The sequence below is a fragment of the Chelonia mydas genome, chromosome 6 (assembly GCF_015237465.2).
Source record: "Chelonia mydas isolate rCheMyd1 chromosome 6, rCheMyd1.pri.v2, whole genome shotgun sequence".
Taxonomy (NCBI): Eukaryota; Metazoa; Chordata; order Testudines; family Cheloniidae; genus Chelonia; species Chelonia mydas.
Window position 1 is genome coordinate 106,320,531 of NC_051246.2, and position 27,375 is coordinate 106,347,905.

The following is a 27,375-nucleotide window of genomic DNA, read 5'->3' on the forward strand; positions in this document are numbered from 1 at the left end:
ACTAAAATGAAAAAATATTCAGCACAAGGCCAAACAATATTTACTGTAAAAAGGCAGAGAGGATTCATAGTTGTGTGACTATAAAATCAAATTGAAGATTCCCTTTGTTTTTTGAAAACAGTGGTGGGGGAAAAAACATTTGAAACAATTAATGCTTTCTCCCTCGTAACCTAAAAACAAACACTTAGCCTCACACCTTCCAGCTCAGCCTCCCCAAAAACATGGGCACAAGACCAATTTTATAACAGCTCATTTAGTCACTAGATATTTTTAAAATTCAAACAAAATTGTTGATAGTTCACATTCTTTTCTAAATAACGCAGTAAGTCCCAATACAGCAAAGCTGACACGCTTAAAGTTAAACGTGTGTTTATGTACTTTGTTGAATCGATGCCTGGTATAGGGGGGTCTCAGTTAAACAAAATAAAAGAATATAGCAGAGTTTGTAAAACTTCACCTCCTCAGGAAGCAACCAAAGGGTCTGATCCTAGGAGGCGGTGAGTACCTGCAACTCCCATTAAAGTCAATGGGACTGGAGTATACCCAGCACCTCAAGATCAGGACCATTTTCTACAATATTTGTTTTCTACACATTGATAAACTTCATTTAGAATAAGACCTTTCTGAGCTCACCTGAACAAGCTCCTTGCCACAGGATCATCAGCCTCGGAGATTTGTGTTACATGAAAATCCCACCCAGTTTGCAGGACTTCACTCACACCACCTCCAATAGAATGGACAGATTCATGAAATGAATAGATGCCCACTAATTACTCCTGCCAGAGATCAGGTTAAAAGGGCCACCGAGTCCACCCCTCTACATTAGATTGAATTAATTATCCCTGACTTATTCCTGGTAGATGGGCATCTGATTATCTCCAGTGAAGGTGATTGTCCATTCTCCCTTGTCTGCTGGCTCGGTGCTATAGTATACTGGCTAGTGCCTTAAAGTATTATCATAAATCATTAAAAATAAATGAAGAGAATACATGGGATACAATATATTTGCATTTATAATTGTTTGTTTGTGTACTCAGTAAGCCACAATAGGTCACCCAGTTATTAGTGTGAATTAGGAGATATGTGACACAACTAACTATTCCTTTCCCATCCACAACTCCAGCTAGTGTCAAATTAATTCAGCCCATGTCTTTTAGGGTTGTTAAATGCATTCCCCATTACAGATATTAAAAGCATAATCCTGTGTAGGATTCTATTTGCCTATTCCTGAGCCTTCCCTTTAATAATATTTTGAATTCTACCTCTAGCAAATAGGGCACCTCCCAGAAGGCATCAGGAGTGACTAAGTGGAACAATCCTTCAACTGACAAAATCAAGGTTCTTGAATATTTTTCAATTTAAATTTCTCTTGCAGTTTTCTAAATGACAGTAAACCAGACTTTTTGTACAAGGCCCATATCACTGTAATCAACCCTCCTAGCAATACAGTTCCCCATCCGTTCTTAAATTTGGTATTGCCTGGGAACATTTACTTAAAAACCCATCTTAAATTATTCCCTTAGGACCAAATTTTACTCTGTTACAATGCACAAATACAGTGTAACTCCTTAAAACCTATTAGAATGACTCCAGATTTACACCATGGTAACCTTTTGTTAATTTTCCAGACTCTCCAGACAGCCAGGTTGATGGGCACAACTGCTGTGCAAAGAGATGGGCCAAAGCATTAATAATGGCATATGCGTATTTCTATATCGCAAACCTGTCTACCAATGCGATGCAGTGTGTGTGTTCTTACTATCAGAAAACCTCAGCAATGATAGGATGTCACCTCATATTGTTGCCATTTAGGGGCTAGGCTGTACCAGCCCTAATGCCATTGTGCAGGGGAATAAGTCTCCCCCAAACCTTCCACTGACCCTATAAGCCACCATGTTAGGGATCAAACACAGAAGCTGTTTACCTAATGCTACACTAAAGGTACATCAGCACTGCATGCTCCATACAGTAATGTGTAGAGTATAGACCCAACACCCTCCTCCCCCCAGCATGGGTATGAATAGCAGTGTAGACAATGAGGCACTGCTTAGGTGCAAAAAGCCATGCCAGACCCTTAGGGTATGTACTCAAGTACGTACTCTCTGTGGCTTTCTACATACCAAAGAAGTGCCCGTCTATTCACACTGCTGTTTTTAGCAGTGTAGTATCCTGCAGCTGTCTCCCAGCTGCCAGAGTCTTTCCCCTCACAGGGACCTTCAAGAGCGGTGAAGGGCTCCAGCAGCAGGAAAAGGGTCTGGCAGATCCCCACGGCCAGGCCTTTCCCTGCTTCCTCGCCACTGCCAGAGCCTTTCCCTGACAAACAAAGCTACACACTACAATGTGGATTCAGCCTGCTTTTCACTGTGGCATGTAGCTACACATACCCTGCACATGATCGCCACAAGAGGTCTGCCGTGGAGACATAGGCTTAAGGTATGTACCCTACAGAGTTCTCTACACACCCAAGCAGTGCCCTCCCCCCCACACCGGTACAGCTATTTTAGCTGTGTAGTGTCCCACTGCCAGAGCCCTTCCCCACCAGAGGGAGCTGCCAGAGCCTTTTCCTGCTCTAGGAATAGACTCCGGCAGTGAGGAAAGGTCTGTCAGATCCCTGCAAGAGGGACAGGCTCTGATAGGTGGAGGCTCCAGCAGCTGCTGACCTGCCACAATTTTTCTTGCTGCCTCCCCTCTGCAAAAGCCTTTCATTGCTGTCTCTCGCTACACACTGCAGTGTGGGCGCAGCCTGCTTTTTGCTGCAGCATATAGCTACACATGCCCTACATGCTGCCACCACTGGTGTGCAGTGCAGACTTACCTTAAGGAGCAAGCAGGCAGTCAGGGATGGATAGTTGGTGGAGCTTTAGCGCTGCCTCCCACCCCACCCCCCCACATAGCAGCCAACAAAGCTGCAGTGAAATAAGTGCCCCATCTTTCCAAGAGCAATAGGGGAGCACCAGAGGAATTGTGCCTCACTGATACACCAGGCCCCTCAGGCTGCACCTGGACTTTCCCAGCTCCATGCCACCCCTAACTGCAGGCTAAGTGCTTTAAACACAAATTAGCCTTAGGCTTTTAGTGGGAGCAGGAACAGGCTCTCCCTGCACAGAGCTAGTTACCCATTCCAAAGAAAAAAGAGTCTGGTGAGACATGTTATAATTGTCACATGCATAAAACATACAGCAGGGTTTGTAAAATATGCAGAGGTCATGAACCAGTATTCTGAACGTGCACATTGCTGCTAATCACCAGCTCCGGTCATACACACTTTGCCTTCAGCACTCAATTATTTTCTTTTCTTTGGCATTACTGTTTTTCAGCTGAATGTAGTGTCCCCTCACAGCTCTGCACCTGAATAATCAGTAAATGTGATGAATCATTTGTTCGCAGACATTTTAAAAATAGAAGCTTAATAAAGCAAGTAATCAGCACTCAGCTGGTAGCATACCCAGTCATGAATGCTGGATGTTATATGATGAATTGGAAAACTGAAATTATTAGACAAAGGAACTAATGATCATCCTTTTTATTTTTTCCTCATGGATGTAATAGACCGAAATGTCAGACTGCAACACACCAAACTTTGAATTCTGAACAGTTCATGCAAACATCTGTTTGCAATGACACATGACACCTTCTGGGGACAGCCACCTGCGTGTGCCTTTTTGCAGGCATGAAAAGAAAGGCCACAGCGCTACATATTTCCCCTTAAAAATTCTCTCCTCATTAAATGATGGATCATTTTAGAAACTGCTATTAGAACTTGTTGGGAATTTTCCATCTGAATGATTTTTCAATGGAAAAAACAATTTTGACAATAATGAAATTTTTTGTGGACATTTTTTTTGGTTTTTGTCAATTTTCTGTTGGGAAAACTAAATGAAATATTTCAGTTTGGGTCGGTTTGATCTGAATCAAATATTTCAGTTTGTGGAACTGATCTGAAATGCTTCTTTTCCCGTCATTTCAACACTAAACTACATCTCCCTATAATGCTGATTGCCTTATGGGTGTTGTTAATGCAGATATCTGATGCCCCCTTTTTCTCCTATGAGCCAGACCTCTTGTCTGGACTACAATTCCTATGATGCAACATGGTCTCCTTTCTGACTGAACCACTTAGTGCATCATGGGAGGTGTAGTCCTGCCAGGGAGCCCAGCCCTCAGGGGAGGATGGGGGCATCAGGCACCTGCATAACTGCCATGAGGCACTGTGGCACCATAGGGAGATGCAGTTTAATGTTGAACAGACTTGAAATGAAATGTTTTAATTCAGGAATATCAAAATATTTCATTTCATTTTGATAGAAAATGTCAAAACAAAATGTTTTGCCATTTCAGGTTTGAAATTTTCCAGAACTTTTTGTTCTGCTAAAAATGTTAATATTTCAACTTTTTGTCCTGATTCAAGATGAAAATAAATATTGAAATATTAGAATTTCCCTTGGATGGAAATAGGATTGCCAGGTGTCTGGTTTTCCCCTGGAACGTCTGGTCGAAAAGGGAACCTGGCAGCTTCTGGTCAGCTGACCAGACGTTAAAAGTCCAGGTGGCTGCAGTAATCGGCCTCCACAACCTGGGGGGGCAGGAAGAGCAGGAGCTGCGGCTGGAGCCACATGGAGGAGTTGCTCTCTGCTCAGCTGCTGACACCTGACAGAGAGCAGTGGCTGGCTTTTGGACCAGGCTCCAAGAGGTAGGTGCTGCTGCTAAGGTTGCCAACCCTCCTGGTTTCATCGGGAGTCTCCCAGAATCGGGCTTTATCTCCTGGAGGCTACTGAAGCCAAAATGGGAGATTTTAGGCCGCTAAAAGTCTGGTGGCGCAGTGGGGCTAAGGCAGGCTCCCTACCTGCCCTGGCTCCACGCTGCTCCCAAAAGTCGCCAGCACATCCCTGCAGCCCCTGGGGATGGGGGCAGGGGGTTTCTGCGTGCTGCCCCTGCCCCAAGTGCCGACTCCACAGCTCCCATTGGTGGGGAACTGTGGGGCGGGCCCCTCCCCCCCACTTCTGCCTCACCATGCCCTGGTCCCTTGCTACAGGGACCAACCCCTCCCCACCCCAGCCCCTTGCTCCGAGGACCGACCCCTGCTGTACCCTGATTGCCCCGGCCCTGGCCCCTCGCTCTGGGGACTGACCCCCCCTCTGCCCAGCTGTGCCCCAGTTGCCCCTGGTTCTCCTGCACAACACTCAGCAAAGGTTTAACAACAGATACCATGTTGTAAGAGTCAATGTAGTACAGAAAAATGAATATTATCCTGAGAAACACCTTGCAATTACAACTTCTCCATCACTTGAAAATACAGAACTGTGTATTCTAAGGAATGACTGGTAACTGATATGTAAATATAACCATTTTCTGTGATGGGGATGTGGTGTTGGATTATGAACTAAATTCTCTACCTACTCTCTTCTAGGTGGGCTTTTTTATTGTCTTAAAGGTTAAACCAAATTCAGAATATATTCTCTTAACACAGTTGACTTAATATATCAACATGTTAGTGCCTTGTTTTGTTAATCTTGAGAATAGCTGGTATCCAATGTAAATTATATTGTTATCTTATAGTTTTCACATCATTTTGTCATGGCTTAATAATACTCTACCAAACATGAAAAATGGTGAAACTGTAAGCATGCAAGTTTCATGTACTAGATACAGCAGTTAGTGCTGTTCCCAGGGTGGTGCTAATTGAACTGTTGCAAATATACAGAAATGTCCTTGCAGAATTAGATGTTACACAAGCTGGTCAAAATACCTATGTTAACTATGGCTCCACTGAAGACAGAAAAATAGCTTATGACAAATTACAGAGGATAATATATAATATAACATAACATAATATAATTAATTAATATAATTAATTCAGAAAGTCCAGATTTAAGGGGACCTGTGCAGTCAGAAGTATTGACCGCACTATGTTACCAGGCTCTAATTTAATTATAAGTCAGCAAGAAGATTAATTGAAATCAGTGAAAGCTCAATACAGTTGTACATTGAAAGAGAAAGAATGGGAAAGGGGAGTGTTAAAAGGGCTGTGAGTGTGCTAACTATGCTCCTTTTCTGAGCCAGAGCCCGACGGCTGTGCCCGGATTGGGCAGGTGGGCAGGCTCCACGTCAGCTCCTCCCAGCTTGGCTCTGCAGGCAGCAGGTGAGTCCCGGGACAGAGGGGAGTGAGCTGGGGTGGGGTGGGGTGGAGAGTAAGCGACGGAGAGAGGAGGGGAGAGGAGTTATTGGGGGGAAGCTTGGGGGTAAGAGGCAGGTCAGGGGCGGGGCATCTGGGGAAGAAGCAGGGCAGAGGATGGGGAAAGGGTGTTCAGTTTTCAGCAATGAGAAAGTTGGCAACCCTAGATGGAAATTCTGACTTTCACACAGCAATACAGTGTATGTAGTCTCAAGATTAGGGATCTGTTTCTCTTGCATTTGCTATTACTGTTTTGAACTTTGGCCTCACTTTTACTAGGATTGTATTTTTCATTATCAGTAATCTTTCAATTTCTTTTTGTTCCTCTTTCCACTTAATAGAGTCTGACTCCTTGCATCCCAAATTTCTTTTGATTCTATTTGTCCAGACAATGCTGTGTCTGTAAGACCACAATAGTGAGCATTTTAGAGCTTACATGCCAAAATATTAAAAGTTTTATAGGTAGACATCTATTAATTTTTTCCAAAGTGAGACTTTGCAAAGTGAGACTATATAGCAAATTTCTCTGAAAATGACATTTGAAAAGGATGCATGCAAAGCTCATATAAGTCAGTTTGAAACTATGGAGGATTAAAGTATAATCCATAGATATGTAGTGCTCGAGAGGTCATCTAGTCCAGCTCCCCATGCTGAGGCAGGACCAAATATACCTAGACCATCCCTGACAGGTGTTTATCTAATCTGTCCTTAAAAACCTCCATAGATGGGGATTCCACACCTCCCTTGGAAGCCTATTCCAATACTTAACTGTCCCTATAGTTACAAACTTTTTTCTGTTATCTGACCTAAATCTCCCTTGCTGTAGATTAAGCTGATTACTTCCTGTCCTACCTTCGGTGGACATGGAGAACAGTTGATCGCTATTCTCTTTATAGCAGCTAATGTAAAGGCCAGTCAAGGCCCAGTGCTCTGAATGGGCATCCACATTTCTAAGTATGAATTAATATCACATTTCCACGCAAACACACCCCACTCCATACATATGTATTTCTAGACACCTTGTCCCTCCCCCATAAGCCCTATCTCATGATTCCGTAACCAAGGCCCCAAATTTTACAGATGATCAAGGCCACGGTTCATTTGAATCCATCTCTGACTTAGATTGTTTAATTTTCTGAATTTTATCTCAGCGAGAACTGTGGTTTGCAATAGTATTTGATATGCAATTGAGAAACTAGCCTTGAATGAAATAAATTCTGCTGTCTGCAAAACTAATCATGGTTCTGCATTTTCCAAAAATGGAAGAGTGATTGCAGCTCTATTATTTTGATGATTTCTGATGATAAAAACAAAAAGTGGTTTATTTGGAGGCAAAAATCTTGCCCTTTGAACACAAAGATTTGCAGAGGTGGGAGAATTTCTGATTTAACTCATGGTGAAACTTCATGTTTTCGGGGCGGGGGGGGGGAGCATTTGCTGATATATATGGCTAAATCTCACTTCTTATCAAATCTAGAGGTTAAGACCAAGAGTAAGAAGATCTGGGTTTTTCTATTCCCATACTCCTGTTTCTGCTGCTGTCTTGCTATGTGACCTTGGACAAGTCATTCAATTTTATTTAATTTCTGTGAACCAAGTTAACCTCTTGTTAATTGTTAAACTCCATTGATTTCTTTGGGTTTACGTGTAGGCCGAATGTGATCCCTAGGAGCTGAGTTTCTTTTTGCAGCTGTAAAATGAGGATAATATTTCCCTACCTTATTCAAATGGAGTTTGTGAGGTTTAATTACAGTGTATGCATGAAAATGAAAACTGGTAAAGTGGTTTCACACAGCTCAAGAAATATGCAAAGCACTGTAATTACAGAATACAGTTACAAAGGACTCCAGAACACTGTAACCATCAGGCAAAGAATTTCACACTTTAAAAAAGTTTCAGAGTAGCAGCCCTGTTAGTCTGTATTCACAAAAAGAAAAGGAGTACTTGTGGCACCTTAGAGACTAACAAATTTATTTGAGCTTTCATGAGCTACAGCTCACTTCATCGGATGCATTCAGTGGAAAATACAGTGGGGAAATTTATATACATAGAGAACATGAAACAGTGGGTGTTACCATACACACTGTAACCAGAGTGATCACTTAAGATGAGCTATTACCAGCAGGAGAGCGGGGGGACGGGGACCTTTTGTAGTGATAATCAAGGTGGGCCATTTCCAGCAGTTGACAAGAACGTCTGAGGAACAGTGGGAGGTGGGGGGGGGGGGGAAATAAACATGGGGAAATAGTTTTACTTTGTGTAATGACCCATCCATTCCCAGTCTCTATTCAAGCCTAAGTTAATTGTATCCAGTTTGCAAATTAATTCCAATTCAGCAGTCTCTCGTTGGAGAGCCACACAAACTTCCTCATGGCTGGACTTTACAAAAATTAGACAAGCCATTTACAACACACACTTTGCTTCTCTACAAAAGAAAAAGGACACTAAACTATCTAAACTACTACATGCCACAAGGGGCCACAACAGTGGTTCCCTTAACCCACCCAGCAATATTGTTAATCTATCCAAATATACTCTTAGCCCAGCAGAAGAATCTGTCCTATCTCAGGGCCTCTCCTTCTGCCCCTCCACCCCCACGAACATGATACAGTTCTGTGGTGACCTAGAATCCTATTTTCGACGTCTCCGACTCAAGGAATATTTCCAACACACCTCTGAACAACATACTAACCCACAGAGACCTTCCTACCAAGACTACAAAAAGAAGGATTCTGGGTGGACTCCTCCTGAAGGTCAAAACAACAGACTGGACTTCTACATAGAGTGCTTCCGCCGACGTACACGGGCTGAAATTGTGGGAAAGCAGCATCACTTGCCCCATAACCTCAGCCGTGCAGAACACAATGCCATCCACAGCCTCAGAAACAACTCTGACATCATAATCAAAAAGGCTGACAAAGGAGGTGCTGTCGTCATCATGAATAGGTCGGAATATGAACAAGAGGCTGCTAGGCAGCTCTCCAACACCACTTTCTACAAGCTTTCTACAAGAAATCCCACTGAGGGTTACCAAAAGAAACTACACCGTTTGCTCAAGAAACTCCCTGAAAAAGCACAAGAACAAATCCGCACAGACACACCCCTGGAACCCCGACCTGGGATGCTCTATCTGCTACCCAAGATCCATAAAGCTGGAAATCCTGGACGCCCCATCGTCTCAGGCATTGGCACCCTGACAGCAGGATTGTCTGACTATGTAGATTCCCTCCTCAGGCCCTACGCTACCAGCACTCCCAGCTATCTTCGAGACACCACTGACTTCCTGAGGAAACTACAATCCATCGGTGATCTTCCTGAAACACCATCCTGGCCACTATGGATGTAGAAGCCCTCTACACCAACATTCCACACAAAGATGGACTACAAGCCATCAGGAACAGTATCCCCAATAATGTCACGGCAAACCTGGTGGCTGAACTTTGTGACTTTGTCCTCACCCATAACTATTTCACATTTGGGGACAATGTATACGTTCAAATCAGCGGCACTGCTATGGGTACCCGCATGGCCCCACAGTATGCCAACATTTTTATGGCTGACTTAGAACAATGCTTCCTCAGCTCTCGTCCCCTCATGCCCCTACTCTACTTGCGCTACATTGATGACATCTTCATCATCTGGACCCATGGAAAAGAAGCCCTTGAGGAATTCCACCATGATTTCAACAATTTCCATCCCACCACCAACCTCAGCCTGGACCAGTCCACACAAGAGATCCACTTCCTGGACACTACGGTGCTAATAAGCGATGGTCACATAAATACCACCCTATACCGGAAACCTACTGACTGCTATTCCTACCTACATGTCTTCACCCAGACCACACCACACGATCCATTGTCTACAGCCAAGCTCTACGATACAACCGCATTTGCTCCAACCTCTCAGACAGAGACAAACACCTACAAGATCTCTATCAAGCATTCTTACAACTACAATACCCACCTGATGAAGTGAAGAAACAGATTGACAGAGCCAGGAGAGTACCCAGGAGTCACCTCTACAGGACACGCCCAACAAAGAAAATAACAGAACGCCACTAGCCATCACCTTCAGCCCCCAACTAAAACCTCTCCAACGCATCATCAAGGATCTACAACCTATCCTGAAGGACGACCCATGACTCTCACAGATCTTGGGAGACAGGCCAGTCCTTGCTTACAGACAGCCCCCCAACCTGAAACAAATATTCACCAGCAACCACACACCACACAACAGAGCCACTAACCCAGGAACCTATCCTTGCAACAAAGCCCGTTGCCAACTGTGTCCACATATCTATTCAGGGGACACCATCATAGGGCCTAATCGCATCAGCCACACTATCAGAGGCTCGTTCACCAGCACATCTACCAATGTGATATATGCCATCATGTGCCATCAATGCCCCTCTGCCACGTACATTGGTCAAACTGGACAGTCTCTACGTAAAAGAATAAATGGACACAAATCAGACGTCAAGAATTATAACATTCAAAAACCAGTCGGAGAACACTTCAATCTCTCTGGTCACTCAATTACAGACCTAAAAGTTGCAATTCTTCAACAAAAAAACTTCAAAAACAGACTCCAACGAGAGACTGCTGAATTGGAATTAATTTGCAAACTGGATACAATTAATTTAGGCTTGAATAGAGACTGGGAGTGGATGGGTCATTACACAAAGTAAAACTATTTCCCCATGTTTACTCCCCACCCCCACCCCCCCACCTCCCACTGTTCCTCAGACGTTCTTGTCAACTGCTGGAAATGGCCCACCTTGATTATTACTACAAAAGGTCCCCCCCTCCCCCCGCCCACCGCTCTCCTGCTGGTAATAGCTCACCTTAAGTGATCACTCTGGTTACAGTGTATATGGTAACACCCATTGTTTCACGTTCTCAATGTATATAAACCTCCTCACTGTATTTTCCACTGAATGCATCCGATGAAGTGAGCTGTAGCTCATGAAAGCTTATGCTCAAATAAATTTGTTAGTCTCTAAGGTGCCACAAGTACACTTTAAAAAGTTAATTATTTGTGCTTACAGTCTGTGTGCCTTCCAATTAATTATTCTCTGTCTCCTCACACTACATTGATAAAAAAGGTAATTCTGAAAGGGCACAGTCCTTTAACGTATTCTGCTTTTAAACCCACCTGCACAGATTTGATCACCTGGGCACACAAGCAATTTTGAGCAGAAAAACAGTGCATGGGAGGGGGTGCAAATTTGCTTATCTATAAGTTGAATCCACCTAGTAAAAATCAGATCAATATTTTTATTATTTTCGCACTTTTTGGTGATGCCAGCATTGATTTGCAGAGGTCAATAAATAATGTATGTGGATAAGTGTTTGCTGTAGACAAGGAAAGGAAACAGATATTATTAAGGTCCTGCGCAGATACAAAATTTGTATCTGCATCCAATCCGCAGACATGGTCCGCAGATATCCAGAGATTTGCAGGGCTTTATATATTATGCTGTTGGTGGCTATTTTGGTTGTTTCTTTTTAATATAGTGTGAATATATTAGAAACCAGGGAACATGCGTGATGAAAATAATGACAGGTTTCAGAGTAGCAGCCGTGTTAGTCTGTATTTGTAAAAAGAAAAGGAGGACTTGTGGCACCTTAGAGACTGACAAATTTATTTGAGCATAAGCTTTCGTGAGCTACAGCTCACTTCATCGGATGCATGCAGTGGAAAATACAGTGGGGAGATTTATATACATAGAGAACATGAAACAATGGGTGTTACCATACACACTGTAACAAGAATGATCAGGAAAGGTGAGCTATTACCAGGAGGAGAGCGGGGGTCGCGGGGGGCTGGAACCTTTTGTAGTGATAATCAAGGTAGGCCATTTCCAGCAGTTGACAAGAACAGTAGTAGGGGAAATAAACATGGGGAAATAGTTTTACTTTGTGTAATGACACATCCACTCCCAGTCTTTATTGAAGCCTAAGTTAATTGTATCCAGTTATGAAAATAATGTTAGGGATGATCAGTTCTTTAGCCCAATCTATTTCGGCACAGCACTTTCTTGAAATTCAGTAATTTTTGCCGCTAAGGTCTTGACTTCACTGGCGTGTAAGCTCAAGGTGTAATTCAAATGCGGCCCATAACCCAGTTCCTAGCCATACAAAACAATCTCTAGCTCTAAAAACTCTAGCTGGTCTGGGGCTGTGGGTTGAAGCTTAAGTGGGTCTGATGCTCCAGCTAGTAATGCAGTGGGGATGCTGCCAGTCAAAACACTCTGTGCTGTTCCAGTATTATTTTGCAGTGTGGCTACTGACACTCAAGCTAGGCTAACACAAGAAGAGATATCTTGAACTACTCTGCAGTGAAGACATACCCTAAGACTTACCTTGGCTTCTATCACTGTCATCTTCTGGTTCTCCTCCTACTTCTCTAATTGCTCCATCAGTGTGTCCTTTGGAGAATCCTCATCATCCCCCACCCCCAACTTTCTGTGTGGGTTCCACAGGGCTTTTTCCCTCTACACCTCATTGTTGGTTAATCTCATCTGCAAACACAAATTCAACTACCATCTCTATATGCTGACAACTCACAGATCTACCTCTCTACTCCAGACTGGATCCTGTCCAAAGTAAAATCTCGGTCTGTCATTCTAACATCTTCTCCTGGATGTCTAGCCATCAGCTTAAGCTCAACATAGCTAAAATAGAGTTCTTAATCTTTCCTCCCAAATGTTCCCTTCTACCTCCTTTCTCAGTCACTGTGGACAACATCATCATCTTACCTGTTGCTCGGGCCCCTAACCTGGGCATCATTTTCTACTTGAATCTCTCTCTAGGTCCTCACATCCAGGCTATGTGTAAATCATGAAGATTTTGTCTGCGTAACCTTTTCTCTGGCCTTGACAAATGCAATTTTGCCCTGCTCATATCCACTTTGAGTGCTGCTGCAGAAATCATTTTCCTAGCTCATCACTTGGATCATATCATGCCCCCCCCTTCACATCCCTCCAGCGGCCTCCCCTTTTCTATCACAACAAACATAAACTGCTTTTCTTCACTTTCAAAGCCCTTCACGGCTTATTTCCATCCTACCTATCCTCTCTCATTCTGTATGGACATGGCGACTTCCTCCTCTGATTGTCCAGTAATGCCAGCCTCCATTGTCCACTGTTAAATCTTCAAACAAACACCTTCGTGTTTTCTCCCATGCTGCGTCTCGTGCTTGGGAAGAGCTCCTTGTAAACATCCACAAAGCTACCTCATTTTCCTCCTTCAAATCGCTCTTTAAAACTCACCTCTGTCATGAGGCCTACAAAAAACTTGACAGTTGGCTGTTGGTGTACCGAGACCACTGCCTGGCATGTTGACTGATATTGTCTCATTGTTTCCGCCCTTGTCGTTCTCTCTCCATCTGTTGTCTCTTGCCTTATGCTTAGATTGTAAACTCTTTGGGGGCAAGAACTACCTTTTTGTTCTGCATGTGTATAGCACCTAGCACAAGGGGTTCCTGGTCCTTGACTGACTCCTAAGTGCTATGGTCATACAAATAATAGTGAATAATAAAAAAAATTCAATTTGTAGCCCATCTAACTGCAAAGGGTTCAGCTTGTTAAATATAATCTTCATGAAATGTTATCCCTTTAGCAGAAATGCTGAAAGCTAGTGACTAGTATGTTCCCATGCATATATCCAAATGCTTCTGAAAGCTGTTGACCTCCTGTGGATCCTCTCAAAATGACCTCAAAATGTCCAGTGCTCCGTAGCTGCTTATCATAGTCCTGCTACATGTTGTATGGATTGACCATATTTTACTAGACAAGTTGGATCACATAGTGTTTTTTCATATATATCCCAAGCACATTTGTTTTGATGATAAACTCTCACTTCTTGCTCAAGAAAGGAAATGGTTTCTTCAAACTGTTAGCTGTTGGGGCAAAGCTAAAGAGACAAACAACATGCAATAGAAAAAGATCAGTTATACTAATTGGGCTCAGTCTCTTCTTGTCATTCCAGTTTCCTCATGCTCATCCCTTTTCTCCTACTCTAGGTTAGCTAAGTAACAACCCTCAAAGCGGTTAACCAGACTGGCAAATCCAGTTACCTCTTTAGTTTTAATCACCTTGTCTCAACAACAATGCCAGGGAATTATCCAGTCAATAAAGTTGCATTTAGAAGAGTAATTCTTTCGTAGATTTATTTATTTGTGTGAGTTTTCTTTCCCCTGAAACAGTCTGAGTTTCAGTAATTCTTCATCCAACTTGCTGGCAGCACAGAGAACAATCACTGCCAGACTCTTATGAATGCTCACATCATCGCATCCTTCATGGAGCAGTGAGAAAATGCTAGCTTTTCACTTATCAGTCCTGAATTATCCACTGGCACCACATGCATATATCACTATATCAACCAAGCACACATCAACTACCGCATTACTGCCTGCCTTTTTTCAGTTTTGTCTAGCTATCCATGCTGCAAAAACAATAAATTTGTAATGATTGTGTATTGAAGGTAAAGATGGCTTCATGCCAAAGGATCTGAATCTGCTTTCAGATCGGATTTCAAACACCACCAAAATACAGGGTGTTCTGATCTGGGTTTCTGGATTGGCTCATGACAAAGATGGGACTAGGGTTGCCAGGTGTTTAGTTTTTGACCAGAAAGTCTGGTTGAAAAGGAGACCTGACAGCATCTGGTCAGCAGTGCTGACCACACACTAAAAGTCCAGTTACCAGAGTAACCACAATCAGGGTCCCTGCTGAGAGACAGGAAGAGCAGCAGCTGTTGCTGGAGCCTGGAGGAGCTGCTCTCCGCTTAGCTGCTGAGGGAGAGAAGTGGCAGGCTGGCTCCTGGACCCAGCTCCAGCCTCTCCAGCAGAGAGGTAGGTACCAGAGCTGCCACCACCCGGGAGGGGGGATCCTGTCTGTCCCCGCCCCGCTGTGCTCCCACTCCGGCCTCTCGCTCAGGGGACCGACCCCCACCCCCAACCTTGTTGTGCTCCTGCCCCGACGCCTCCAGGGACCAACCCCCTCCTCAGCCCCACTGTGCCCTGATTGGGCAGGCAGGCAGGCTCCAGGTCAGCCCAGCTCTTCAGGAGGCAAGTGAGTCCCGGGATGGGGCAGTGAGCGATGCGGGGAGGTGGGGAGAGGAGTGAGTAGGGGCAGGGCCTGGGGGAAGGGGTGGGGCAGAGGTGTCTGGTTTTCAGCAATTAGAAAGCTGGCAACCTTCGATGTGGCACATTTGCAAAGTTCAGATTCAGAGTATTACTACTAGCTATATAGCACCCAAAAATGTACCAGGGTCTGTATATTAGGACAGGTCACTGTCCTAAAGAGCTTGCAATCTAAAACATAAAGGACAGACTAGGGACTGGGGGGCAAGGAACATTGAAGCTTCAGGATGTATTTCAAACAGCCTTGGAATTTGAGGGATGTTTGAAACTCAGTGTTTTGATTTACTCCAGTTTGAAATGATCTCATGAAGGATATTAAGGAAGTTCTCCATTTTGGCTACGTGCACACGCTTGTTAGCAAGAGCTATCTCTGGAATAATGAGTTCTTTTTATCATCTCTCTGCTGTAGTTTGTTTTTGCATAACAGAGACATCTCAACAGTCATTTAATAGCGAGTGCTAAAAGATCCACTCTTTCATCTCACATGCTAACTAGAGGTTGTCACATTTTTTCAGACAAAACATATTTCCATTGGAAAATGCTGTATTGTCTAAAGGAGCATGTCAATTACAACAAAATTTTATTTTAAAAAATGGGGAAAAGGATTTTGATAAGGTCAAATGTTCTGATTTTCCATTTTGTAATATTTTCCACTTTAAAAAAATTCATTATCAGAAAAAAATTTTAATTTTTTTTCATAATGGCTTTTTGACCTGAATTTTGCTTATTTTTAAGTAAAATATTGAAATCAGAATGAAACATTTAGATTTGATCAAAACAGAATGCTCTGATCAACCCCAAATGATTTTTTTTAGATAATTATGTTTTACAGAAAATTGAAAATTTTTTGCAGAAAGGAAATTCTGGTTCCTGCACAGCTCTGTTGCTAACATTGTACATTTTCAAAAGTTTTAAAGCAATTGGATACATTTTAATCATGTTGAGCTCAATAACTTAAATGCATCCATTTTCTAATAGGCACAAAAGATGTGGAACCTAGAACACTGTTGGAAATCAAGCTTTCTAATGTTCATCTATTCTTCTGATCTATCAAAGAATAAAACATCTTTGTAAGTAAGCATTGCCATGGTATTTCAAGGAGCACCAAAAAGTTAGAGATCAGGCATGATCCTTCCTACTGGGAAACATATTCTGGATATCTTGGTGTCTGACTAGATTTTTCAGGATGCTCAACTTCTCCATGGGATAGTCATAGATTCTGTCCTACCTAGGCATTGGGAGGATATGTTGAGGGGATGGAGCACGTGCACAGCTGACCAACAGCTGGGTGGAACCATGAATGGAATATACATACTTAATATGGCACTCCTAGCTGACAGATCCAGACCAGAGCTGTATCAAGGATAGGAGTTGTGGCTCAAGGTACCATTTGGTTTGGTTTGATTTTATGGCTCTATCCTGGACCCTACAGCTGCAAGTGGGGGAGAGAGGAAGCAGGATAAACAAAGGTGAGTTCAGGGTGTGGAGCAAGGAGTTCATTTTCACAGTCCTCTGCCAGCAGTTCCATTCGCCTTGAATATAGACTATGTGTTCAGAGCCCTTCTGCCCCCCTTCTTTTCTGAACTGAGCCAGCTGCCCTCTGGATCAGTTAGCAAGGCCACATGAACCAATAGGCTCATGACGCCCAGGACTAGGGTACAGCAATTATAGGACCACCATTCTGGAGAAGTAGGCAGATATGTAAACAGGGGAGTGGTAACAGTGAAGGGAACTAGACAGCTAAGTGGAATCTGAGGAAGTCTGGCATGACTTCAGCCGTTGTAGCTGTGCCAATCTAGGGGAGGAGCTGTAGGTGCATGCTGGCCATGCACCTGGAGGAGAACCATGCCAGCGACAGGATGGGATATGAACAAGAGAATCTGTTAGAAGACGAGGAAATGGACAGCCGCCATCAGCTGTCTGAACTGGCATCTCAGAATGAATATAGGTTGTGTTTATGCAAACATAGGTATGTATTGGGTTAATCTGTCTCTGTTGGCCAGGCCCATACAGATCCAGTATATGTAGCAATAATGGATTTCCAATCTCCTTACTGGTGCAGTCCAGGATTTTAATATTAGTAAGAATAATTAATAATAATACATTAATATTGTAACAACTAGGGATCAACGGAGTTCGGGATCCTATTGGCTAGGCATTGTTCAGACACAGAGTAAGAGACTGTTCCTGTCCCAAAGAGCTTACAATCTAAATAGACAAAACAGATAAAGGGTAAGGGAAGGGATATAATACACAAGTAGAGGAAGTAGAGTCAGTCTGCAAACACCATGTGAGTATTACAATTTAAAAAAATTATATGGCTGGCATTTAGTTAGGAGGGGATTAGCTAGACGGAAAGACAAGGGAAGGGAGAGCAGGTAGGGGGACAGGGCAAGGGAGAAATAGTAGGGTGAGAAAGGAGAAGGGGTGCAGGGTTGGTGGAGTGAGGCTTGGGTGCAGAGAATGTGGGGGAGGGAGTTGGAGCAAACAGTCAGTGAGCACTGGGGAGAGAGTATCCAGCCAAACCAGTATAAAGGATTCTGATTACATCATCAGTGTCCACCGGTCCCTCTGTGTCTGCTTCTGCTGGTATCCATTCCTCTGGTCTCTGGGCCTGGCAGCTCCTCCCTGGAATTTCTTCCCCTAATTTAGCCCTGTGAAATTATATTGCTACATTGTTTAATAGCTGATCTTAAACCCATCCTTTCCATATGAAGATATACAACACTGATATACAGCAGAGCGTCAGGTATGCTTCTCCCCAAGCAATTGGACCCAACCTTCATTCATTAATCTACACAGAAGAACTACATTTATTTATTTATTATTTTGACTGAATTTGTGGAACTATTGGCTATGTTTTTAGCTTGCTTAATGTTATGAAGGAACTTCCTCACCGAGAAGGTGCTCTATAAACTCATGAGAATAACGATAACAATAAAAATAGTTACAGCAAGACAGCATCTTTTATTAGAGTTGGACTGAACCATAGCAACCTACTACCTGGAGGATTGTCTGAGATCCACGGTTCAAGATAGTCAAAAGTGACTAGTGATAGCGGGTACCTCTTTTGGGGATGTCCGGTTTGAGACACGCTAAAGCGGCTTTACTTTCAGAGGGCGGTTGCTCAGCTCTTTCTGAAAATCAGGCAGCACTCAGGGGTTTCAAATCAGCTACCCACAAACCTGAGGCTCCTAACATCACTAGTTAACTTTTAACAATTTTGCCGCTATGTATCTATATGGTATAATCCCATCATAGCACTGATGGCCCTGATTGGACAGCCATTTCTGGAATTATCCCATACCAGGAAGAGGAATGATATAAAAACATGGCTTCCCTTACTGCTGTCAGCACTTGATTTGCCAGTGGGCAAATTATGGCGGGTAAATGAGGAATATGTGAATGGAAGACCTTGGCTGGTGGGTTATTTTGTTCCTGATGCATCAGTCGTATTTATATATTTCTACCCTGGTAGTGCCTGGGGCCCAATCATGAATGGGGTTCAATTGTACTGGGCAGTGCACAAACATGGAGTAATAGACTGTCCCTGTATTGCGGGGCTCACAATCTATATCAGTGGTTTTCAACCTTTTCATTTGCAGGATCCCTAAACATGTTCAAATGCAGATGCAGAGCTCTTTGGAAATCTCAGACATAGTCTATGGACCCCCATGGGTCCGCAGACGACAGGTTAAAAAACACTGTTCTACGGTAATGGTAACCTTTCATGGACCACTTAGACATAATGTGTGGAAACCTCGGGATCTGCAGACCACAGGTTAAAAACTACTAATCTAAATAGAAAAGACTGGCCCAGATAGAAGTAAGGGATATAACAGAGAAGCAAAGTTTGCTTATTTTCACAATGTTCCTCCTGCAGGTGTGAAACAAATCAAGACGTGACAATTCGTTTGCTCTTGGGTCTTGTTTTTTCTGTGTTTTGTAAGTAGCGTCATACTCAAAATCCATCTCATTTGATCCTATTGCTGTAAAGGTTCCAATAAATACCTAGATTAGATTTTTTTTTTTTTGGCATTGTTTCTCTTTTGAAACATGTCAGTTCAGTTCTAAGATAGATAGGGTACAGACACACTCCCTTGGTAATGAATCATCCTCTTATGTGCTTTCTAGAAATTTTCTGTCTTCGGGGCAGAGGAGTTTTCACACTGGGAAAAATTTTCAACATGCACAATTCTGTTTTTTTATTTCAAAATGACTTTTAGTTAGTTTATAGTAAAACAAAGTTTTAAAGAATGTAAGAAGTCACAACTGAAATGTTGCAAAATTATTAAAGCAAAACATTTTGAGTGACTGAGCCAATTTTTTTTTTTTTTGGCCTTTTTGATTTGTGAAAATTTTCAAGATTTCAGTTTTTTACAGGAAATGTTTTTAAAATCTTGAGAATTCTCATGGGACAGGAAAACCACTTCCCACTCTGATCCACTTGTGACAGCAGTGCTCTGTAATTACAGATCTTGTTAGCATTTCCAGCATGCACCCCTATTTTCATGTGTTCATAACTAAGCTGGTAAACCATACACATGTATGGTATTTCCTGGGTATGGGAATAAACATGTATTTCGTGCCTCAAGCCTTCCAGTCACATTGCAGGAAGTTGGTGTTATGCCAAAGTCTAGGGCTTGTTGTAGGGTTTGTACAGTCCTCTGGGCCTGATCCAAAGTCCACTGAAGTCAATGAGTCTTTCCACTGACTTCAGTGGATTTTGGATCAGGCCCAACATGAAGTATGCAGGGCCCCAACGGATCATTCCTAACCTTCATATACGCATGATGTCGCTCGTCCTCTGTAGCTGCCTCCTGCCTGTCTGTGACATTCTAGGCTGTGGCAATTTTCCTTTTTCCTCAACTAGTTTGTGAAGTTCAGGCAACACTCCTTGCTGACCCAAGAAGCCTAGAGGAGGACCTACAGCACAACTTTTCAGGAATCATAGTAGGACAGTGTTCTACAGAGACGCTAATGCAGACACTGCAAATGCTGGTGATTACACTGTCCTCCTCTTTGAATTATTGTAAGGACAGAGCATCACAGTCTAGTTCTCTTACCTCCACAATAGTACCCCAACTGGACTCACCAGGGTTTTGGCTTAAGTACATTTGTTTGCTGTGACTTATCAGCATTTGCCTACCAGCAGGTAAATCCCGTAACCCTTTGAAACCAGAGACATAATTGTGTACGACAGTCATTAGTGGATAAAACAGAAATATGTCTGAGAGCATCTGTTTTAAGAGATTCCAACATTATTAAAGTTTAACCATACTATGTTTGGAAGTTAAATTACCATGCTAATTAGACAGTACAACTACTTCACAAGTCATAGGTCCTTTTTCTTTAGGGTCACATGCACATTTCATGTGAACTTCCTGAGTAGTTGAGAGTTTGGCCTACTTTTTCATGCAATCATGCATGAAATGTATAATTTGCAAGCAATCTGCAAGCACATTTCATATCATGTGTGGGTCAAACAGGGTCTAAATAACCCAGGCTACTTAGAGCTCACATGTTGTTGCTATTGCAGAATAAGTGGACTCCACTTGCTTGGATCTCTTCTTTCTCCGAGCTGCCATACCAGTTAAACAACCACAGATTACATCATAGCTTCAGCTTGTTCTGAATGGCTGCCATTCCTAGAAACATTTCCAGATGATGTACCTCCTGAAATAATAGCACGAGTGGGGGAAAAGTGAGGGGGACTGAGTCTCCTCTCACTTACACATCTGTAAATCAGCTGTCAAGCCATTGAAGTCAATGTCGTTATACCAGTGAAAAATCAGTGTGAGAGGAGAATTGGATGTTCTGTATCCAATTACTTGAAATCTCATCGGTAGATCAGGTATCTGGAGTGGATACCTGCCAGAAACTGGTGTCTCCCACTCATCTATGCCACGCATCAATATAGGTGTTGGTATAAAGCAACACTGGTAACTGTGACATGCAGTTGATTATCATCTTAGGTAAAGTAATTTCTTTATTTATTTTAATATGGGTAACAATTAAAAAATGGGCTGTTGTCTTGTGATGCCGCAGAAAGTTTCTGAGTGTAGCTCATCACCATTTAAAACAGAAATGAAAACACAAGGGATGGATCAGGGTTCTGAAATATTGTGATAGTCATCTGGTTGAAATGTCCACCATTAATAGAACCAGAAGTGATTCTTTAAGCCACTTCAGAGCAGAGATCATGTCTTCATGTACGTTGGTTCAATGCCCAGGACAATAAAGACCCAATCTTGATTGAGGTTTCTGAGAACTACAGTAATGCAAACAATTGTGTTATTATTTATATTACACAAGTGACTAGACTCCCCAATCAAGATAGGGGCCTCATTGTGTTGGGCACTGTATAAAAAACATAATAAGAAACAGTCCCTGCCATAAAGAGCTAAAATATAAATAAAGAATTGATATAAAAGTGGAGAGCAAAGAGAAGCAAAGGAACGTGAAGTGACTCATTCAAGTCATAGAGCAGGTCAGTGGCAGAGCCAGAAGTAGAAGCCAGGTTTCATGAGTAACCACGCCAATGCCCTATCCACTGGACCATAGTGCCTCTCATCCCCTCATCCCTGACCAGAACTGACCACCTCCAGGAGAGAAAGAATAGGTCAGTCTTCATGTCTTTCCAGTCCTTGGTGTCTCTGCTGAGAATGTAAATAAAAGCTTGATCCAAAATCCATTTAATTTAATAGGAGCCTTTCCATTTACTTCAGTGTGGTTTGGATCAGGGCTAAGTGATGTGGGCTTTTGAATTGGACGGAGATCACCAAATTCATTTGTCATAGGCCACAAAACAGCCTTCAAATGATCAGAGTTTTCATTTTCTACTGACTTGGCTCGGATTCATATCAGCAAACGGTAAGTGAGATGTTGTACAGAGTATTGCCAATCTCCTGAGCTACCCAGTCTGCAAAAGATGGTACTTTTCTCCCAAGCAGCCTATTATAAACTCCGCATCTTTGTATGCCCCATATTCTCAATAAACTAAAGTTTCACTACTTCTATCATCTCTGGTAATTTGAAAGTGAAGCCATTATGCTAGACAGTATCTTTCCACTGATGAGATTCATAAGATCCACAGGTGTTAAGCAATTTAAAAATTCATTGTCATTAATCGTGCAATTTAAAAAATCGCAGTTAGTCTCACGATTAATCATGCATTTAAACAATAACAGAATATCATTTATTTAAATATTTTTGGATGTTTTCTACATTTTCAAATATATTGATTTCAATTACAATACAGAATACAAAGTGTACAGTGCTCACTTTATACTTAGTTTTATTACAAATACTTGCACTGTAAAAAACAAAATAAATTTTTCAGTTCACTTAATACAAGTACTGTAGTGCAATCTCCTTATCATGAAAGTTGAACTTGCAAATGTAGAATTATGTATGAAAAACATCTTCATTCAAAAATAAAGCAATGTAAAACTTTAGAGCCTACAAGTCCACTCAGTCCTACTTCTTGTTCAGCCAATCGCTCAGAAAATAAGTGTGTTTACAATTGCAGGAGATAATGCTGCCTGCTTCTTGTTTACAATTTCACCTGAAAGTGAGAACAGGCATTTGCATGGCACTGTTGTAGCTGGCGTCACAAGATATTTGTATGCTAGATGCACAAAAGGTTCACATGTCCCTTCAACCATTATTCCAGAGGACATGTGTCCATGCTGATGATGGGTTCTGCTTGAGAATGATCCAAAGCAGTGCGGATCGACGCATGTTCATTTTCATCATCTGAGTCAGATGCCAGCAGCAGAAGGTTGATTTTCTTCATTGCTGATTTGGGTTCTGAGGTGTCCACATCGGAGTGTTGCTCTTTTAAGACTTCTGAATGCATGCTCCAAACCTCATCTCTCTCAGATTTTGGAAGGCACTTCAGATTCTTAAACCTTGGGTCAAGTGCTGTAGCTATCTTTAGAAATCTCACACTGGTACCTTCTTTGCATTTTGTCAAATCTGTAGTGAAAGTGTTCTGAAATGACCAATATGTGCTAGGTCATCATCTGAGACTGCTATAACATGAAATATATGGCAACATGCGGGTAAAACAGAACAGGAGGCATACAGTTCTTCCCCAAGGAGTTCAGTCACACATTTAATTAATGCCTTCTTTTTTCAACATGTCATCAGCATGGAAGCACGTCCTCTGGAATTGTGGCCGAAGCATGAAGGGTCATACAAATGTTTAGCATATCTGGCATGTAAATACCTTGCAATGCTGGCTGCAAAAGTGCCATGTGAATGCCTGTTTTCACTTTCAGGTGACATTGTAAATAAGAAGCAGGCAGCATCATCTCCATTAAATGTAAACAAACTTGTTTGTCTGAGTGATTGGCTGAACAGGACTGAGTGGACTTGTACGCTCTAAAGTTTTACATTGTTTTGGTTTTCAGCAGTTATGTAACAAAAAAAAATCTACATTTGTAAATTGCACTTTCATGATAAAAACATTGCACTACAGTACTTGTATGAGGTGAATTGAAAAGTACTGTTTCTTTTGTTTATCATTTTTACAGTGCAAATTTTTGTAATAAAAATAATATAAAGTGAGCACTGTGCACTTAGTATTGTGTTGTAATTTAAATCAATATATTTGAAAATGTAGAAAAACATCCAAAATATTTAATAAATTTCACTCGGTATTCTATTGTTTAACAGTGCGATTAAAACAATGATTAAATATATTTCTATGTTGTATTTATATGTTATATATTATATTTCTATGTTGACAGTTTGGTGGATGGTATTTCATTTTTGTTTTAATTCCATGATTCCTTTACATAATAGACACTAAATAAACAATTTTCTTTACTTAACTGAGATATACTTCAAGCAGCAGTGAAGCACAGTTGAAATAAATTACCTTCTCTTTTGAAGGATGTAATGAAGAATTCAATTTTCTACAATATCTCTGGTCACTGAGTATATTATGAAATTGTTACATCATGGTTCCCAATTTCATTTCAACGGTAAATTTACTCAAATGATGAATGTCATGTAGAGAACCATTCAGAGCAGCATCAGTGCTTTCTGAGACTGAAAAGATGATATCTAGATGTCAAAGAAACCTCCATGAAATGCTTGCTCTTGCGTTCTCTCGTGTTATGGGCTAGAAACCATTGATGTGCAAAATATTTGCAAGGAAATCTGAAGACATGAAACACGTTACCTTGTTTTGGGACCCTCTATGAGTGTACGAAACTTTTCATAGAATCATAGGACTGGAAGGCACCTTTAGAGGTCACCAAGACCAGCCCACTGCGCTGAGGCAGGACCAAGTAAATCTAGACCCATCCCTGACACATGTTTGTCCAACATGTTCTTAAAAACCTTCCATTGATGGGGATTCCACAGTCTCCCTTGGAACCTATTTCAGAATTTAGCTACTCTTATAGATATTCCTAATATCTAACTTAAATCTCCCTTGCTGCAGACTAAGCCCATTACTTCTTGTTCCTACCTTCAGAGGACATGGAGAACAATTGATCACCATCCTCTTTATAACAGCCCTTAATATGTCTGAAGATTATCAGGTCCCCCTGTCTTCTTTCCTCAAGACAAACATGCCCAGTTTTTTAAACCTGTCCTAATATGTCAGGTTTTCTAAACCTTTTATCACTTTTGTTGCACTCCTCTTCACTCTCTCCAGTTTATCCACATCTTTCCTAAAGTGTGACACCAAGAATTGGACAGAATACTCCAGCTGAGTCCACACCAGTGCCAAGTAGAGCCGGACAATTACCTCCCAGGTCTTACAACACTACTGCTATTTCACTCCAGAATGATATTATCCTTTTTCACAATGGCATCACATTGTTGACTCATATTCAAAGTTTGATCCACTGTAATCCCCTGACCCTTTTATGCGGTATTACTACCTAACCAGTTATTCCCTGTTTTGTAGTTGTACGTTTGATTTTTTTTCTTCCTAAGCGTCGTTCTTTGCATTTGTCTTTACTGAATTTCTTTCTGATTTCAGACCAATTCTCAAATGTGTCAAGATCAATTTGAATTATAATCCTCTCCTCTAAAGTGCTTGCAATGTCTTCATCTTGGTGTCATCCTCAGATTATATAAGCATACACTCTACTCCATTATCCAAGACAGTAATGAAAATATTCAATAGTTCCAGACCTGGGACTGATCTCTGGTGGATCCCACTAGATTTGACAGTGAACCATTGATAACTGTTCTTTCAACCAGTTGTGCACCCATTTTATAGTCATTTCATCTGTTTATGAGAATGTCCTGTGGAACTGTCAAAAGTCTTACTAAAATAAAAATATATAATGCCTAGTGCTCCCCCCCCCCAACTGGGCCAATAACCCTGTCAAATAAGGAATTAGTTTGGTTTAGCATGGTTTGTTCTTGACAAATCCATGCTGACTATTCCTTATAACCCTATTTATCCTCTAGGTGCTTACAAATTGTTTAATAATTTCTTCCACTATCTTTTCAGGTACTGAAATTAAACCTATTGGCCTATAATTTCCTGGGTCGTTTTTGTTCCCCTTTAAAAGATAGGTACAGTGTTTGCCGTTGTCCAGTCCTCTAGGACCTCACTTATCCTTCATGAATTCTTGAAGGCCCTCACTTCAACAGTTCAGAGATTGCTTCAGCTAGTTCCTTAAGTACCCTAGAATGAATTTCATCAGGCCCTGCTGATTTGAATACATGTAACCTATCTAAATAGTCTTTAACCTGTTCTTTTCCCTATTTTGACTTGCGTTCCTTCCCTGTATTAATATTGTGTTGCATATCCTGTAACCATTTACCTTTTTAGTCAAGACTGAAGCAAAATAGGCTTTAAACACCTCAGCCTTCTTGATATCATCCGCTATTAGCTCTCCTTCCCTGCTAAGTAGAGGATACACTTTTGACTGAACCTGAGCCCAGTGTTAGCCAGTCTGGGCTCAGTTCCTCTCAGTCTTTTTATGTCTCATTAAAATATCCACTTCAGCATATGAAGACAATGTTATCATTTAGATTTCAGCAGAGCCCATAATATGCTCGGTTCTTTCCAAATATCTGAGAAAAATGTACAGTTGCTTAAAAGAAAAAATAATTTGACTAACTGTTATTTACTTAACAATTCCTTCCTAGCCTCTTTATCTTCCTGTGTACAATAGTGGTCTTTGAATTATATTTGAGATAGGTACAGGCAGATCCGAATTTTTAGATGTATTTCTCTCTGGTTAGACTTATAGTAAAAAAAAGTATCTTAAAAATGGATGGGCACAGGGAATAATCTTCCAAAAACACTTTGCCAGTTTAAGTGTTTCTGTTGAACTGTTCTGAAAAAGCTGCATTTTTGTTGTGAGAAATGGCTATGCGTGCCTCCCAGAGGATCTGTCCTGATCCTGACCTCTGTAGCTTGACTTCCTTTATTCTAAATGCTTCATTGTTATCTTATGTATGTGCTTATGAGATTGCCTGGAGAGCAAGTGGAAAGTAAACCCAAACCAGCTGCATTGTGGGCCGTGTTGTGCCCTCAGGATACTCCTTAAATGGAGACCTTAGTGTAACATTTTCAAACCTTGATAGCTAAAAAGAAATATCACTGAACTGACTTACATAAACTGCTGAACACCTGCAGCACAGAACCTCTGAATATGCAGCCACTTATTTAGATGCCTAACTATGGCCTTTAATGTGTAACTTGGGGCACACAGGCTTGAAAATGGCTTTAGTTTGTATGTTAGACTTGAATTTCCTCTGACTTACTCTGGTTTGACACAGTGTAAGTCCAGTGATCTCAGAGGAGAATCAGGCCCTTTGTCTTGTATTATTAATGGGGTATGAAAATGCGCCTTCTTCCATAGAAAGCCAGAGCCTTAAATTCAAAGTATATAAGAATGTAAGAACAGCCATACTGGGTCAGACCCATGGTCCATCTAGCTCAGTATCTTTGTCTTCTGACAGTGGCCAGTGCCAGATGCTTCAGAGGGAATGAACAGACCAGGGTGATTATCAAATGATCCATACCCTGTCATCCACTCCCAGTTTCTGCAGTCAGAGGCTTAGGGACA

General features: G+C 41.8%; 1 protein-coding gene across 2 annotated transcripts in view; it reads left to right on the forward strand.

The window, feature by feature from the left end:
- C6H14orf132 (chromosome 6 C14orf132 homolog) overlaps positions 1 to 27,375 on the forward strand; it is an 86,095-nt gene that overhangs the window by 19,807 nt on the left and 38,913 nt on the right. The window contains exon 2 of one of the 2 annotated variants that reach the window (XM_043549156.1): positions 6,061 to 6,139. The exons of the other annotated variant lie outside the window; for it this stretch is intronic. Coding sequence (XP_043405091.1) covers positions 6,061 to 6,139 — 79 coding nt within the window. The remainder of the gene's footprint in view (positions 1 to 6,060; positions 6,140 to 27,375) is intronic. 2 annotated transcript variants of the gene reach the window in all.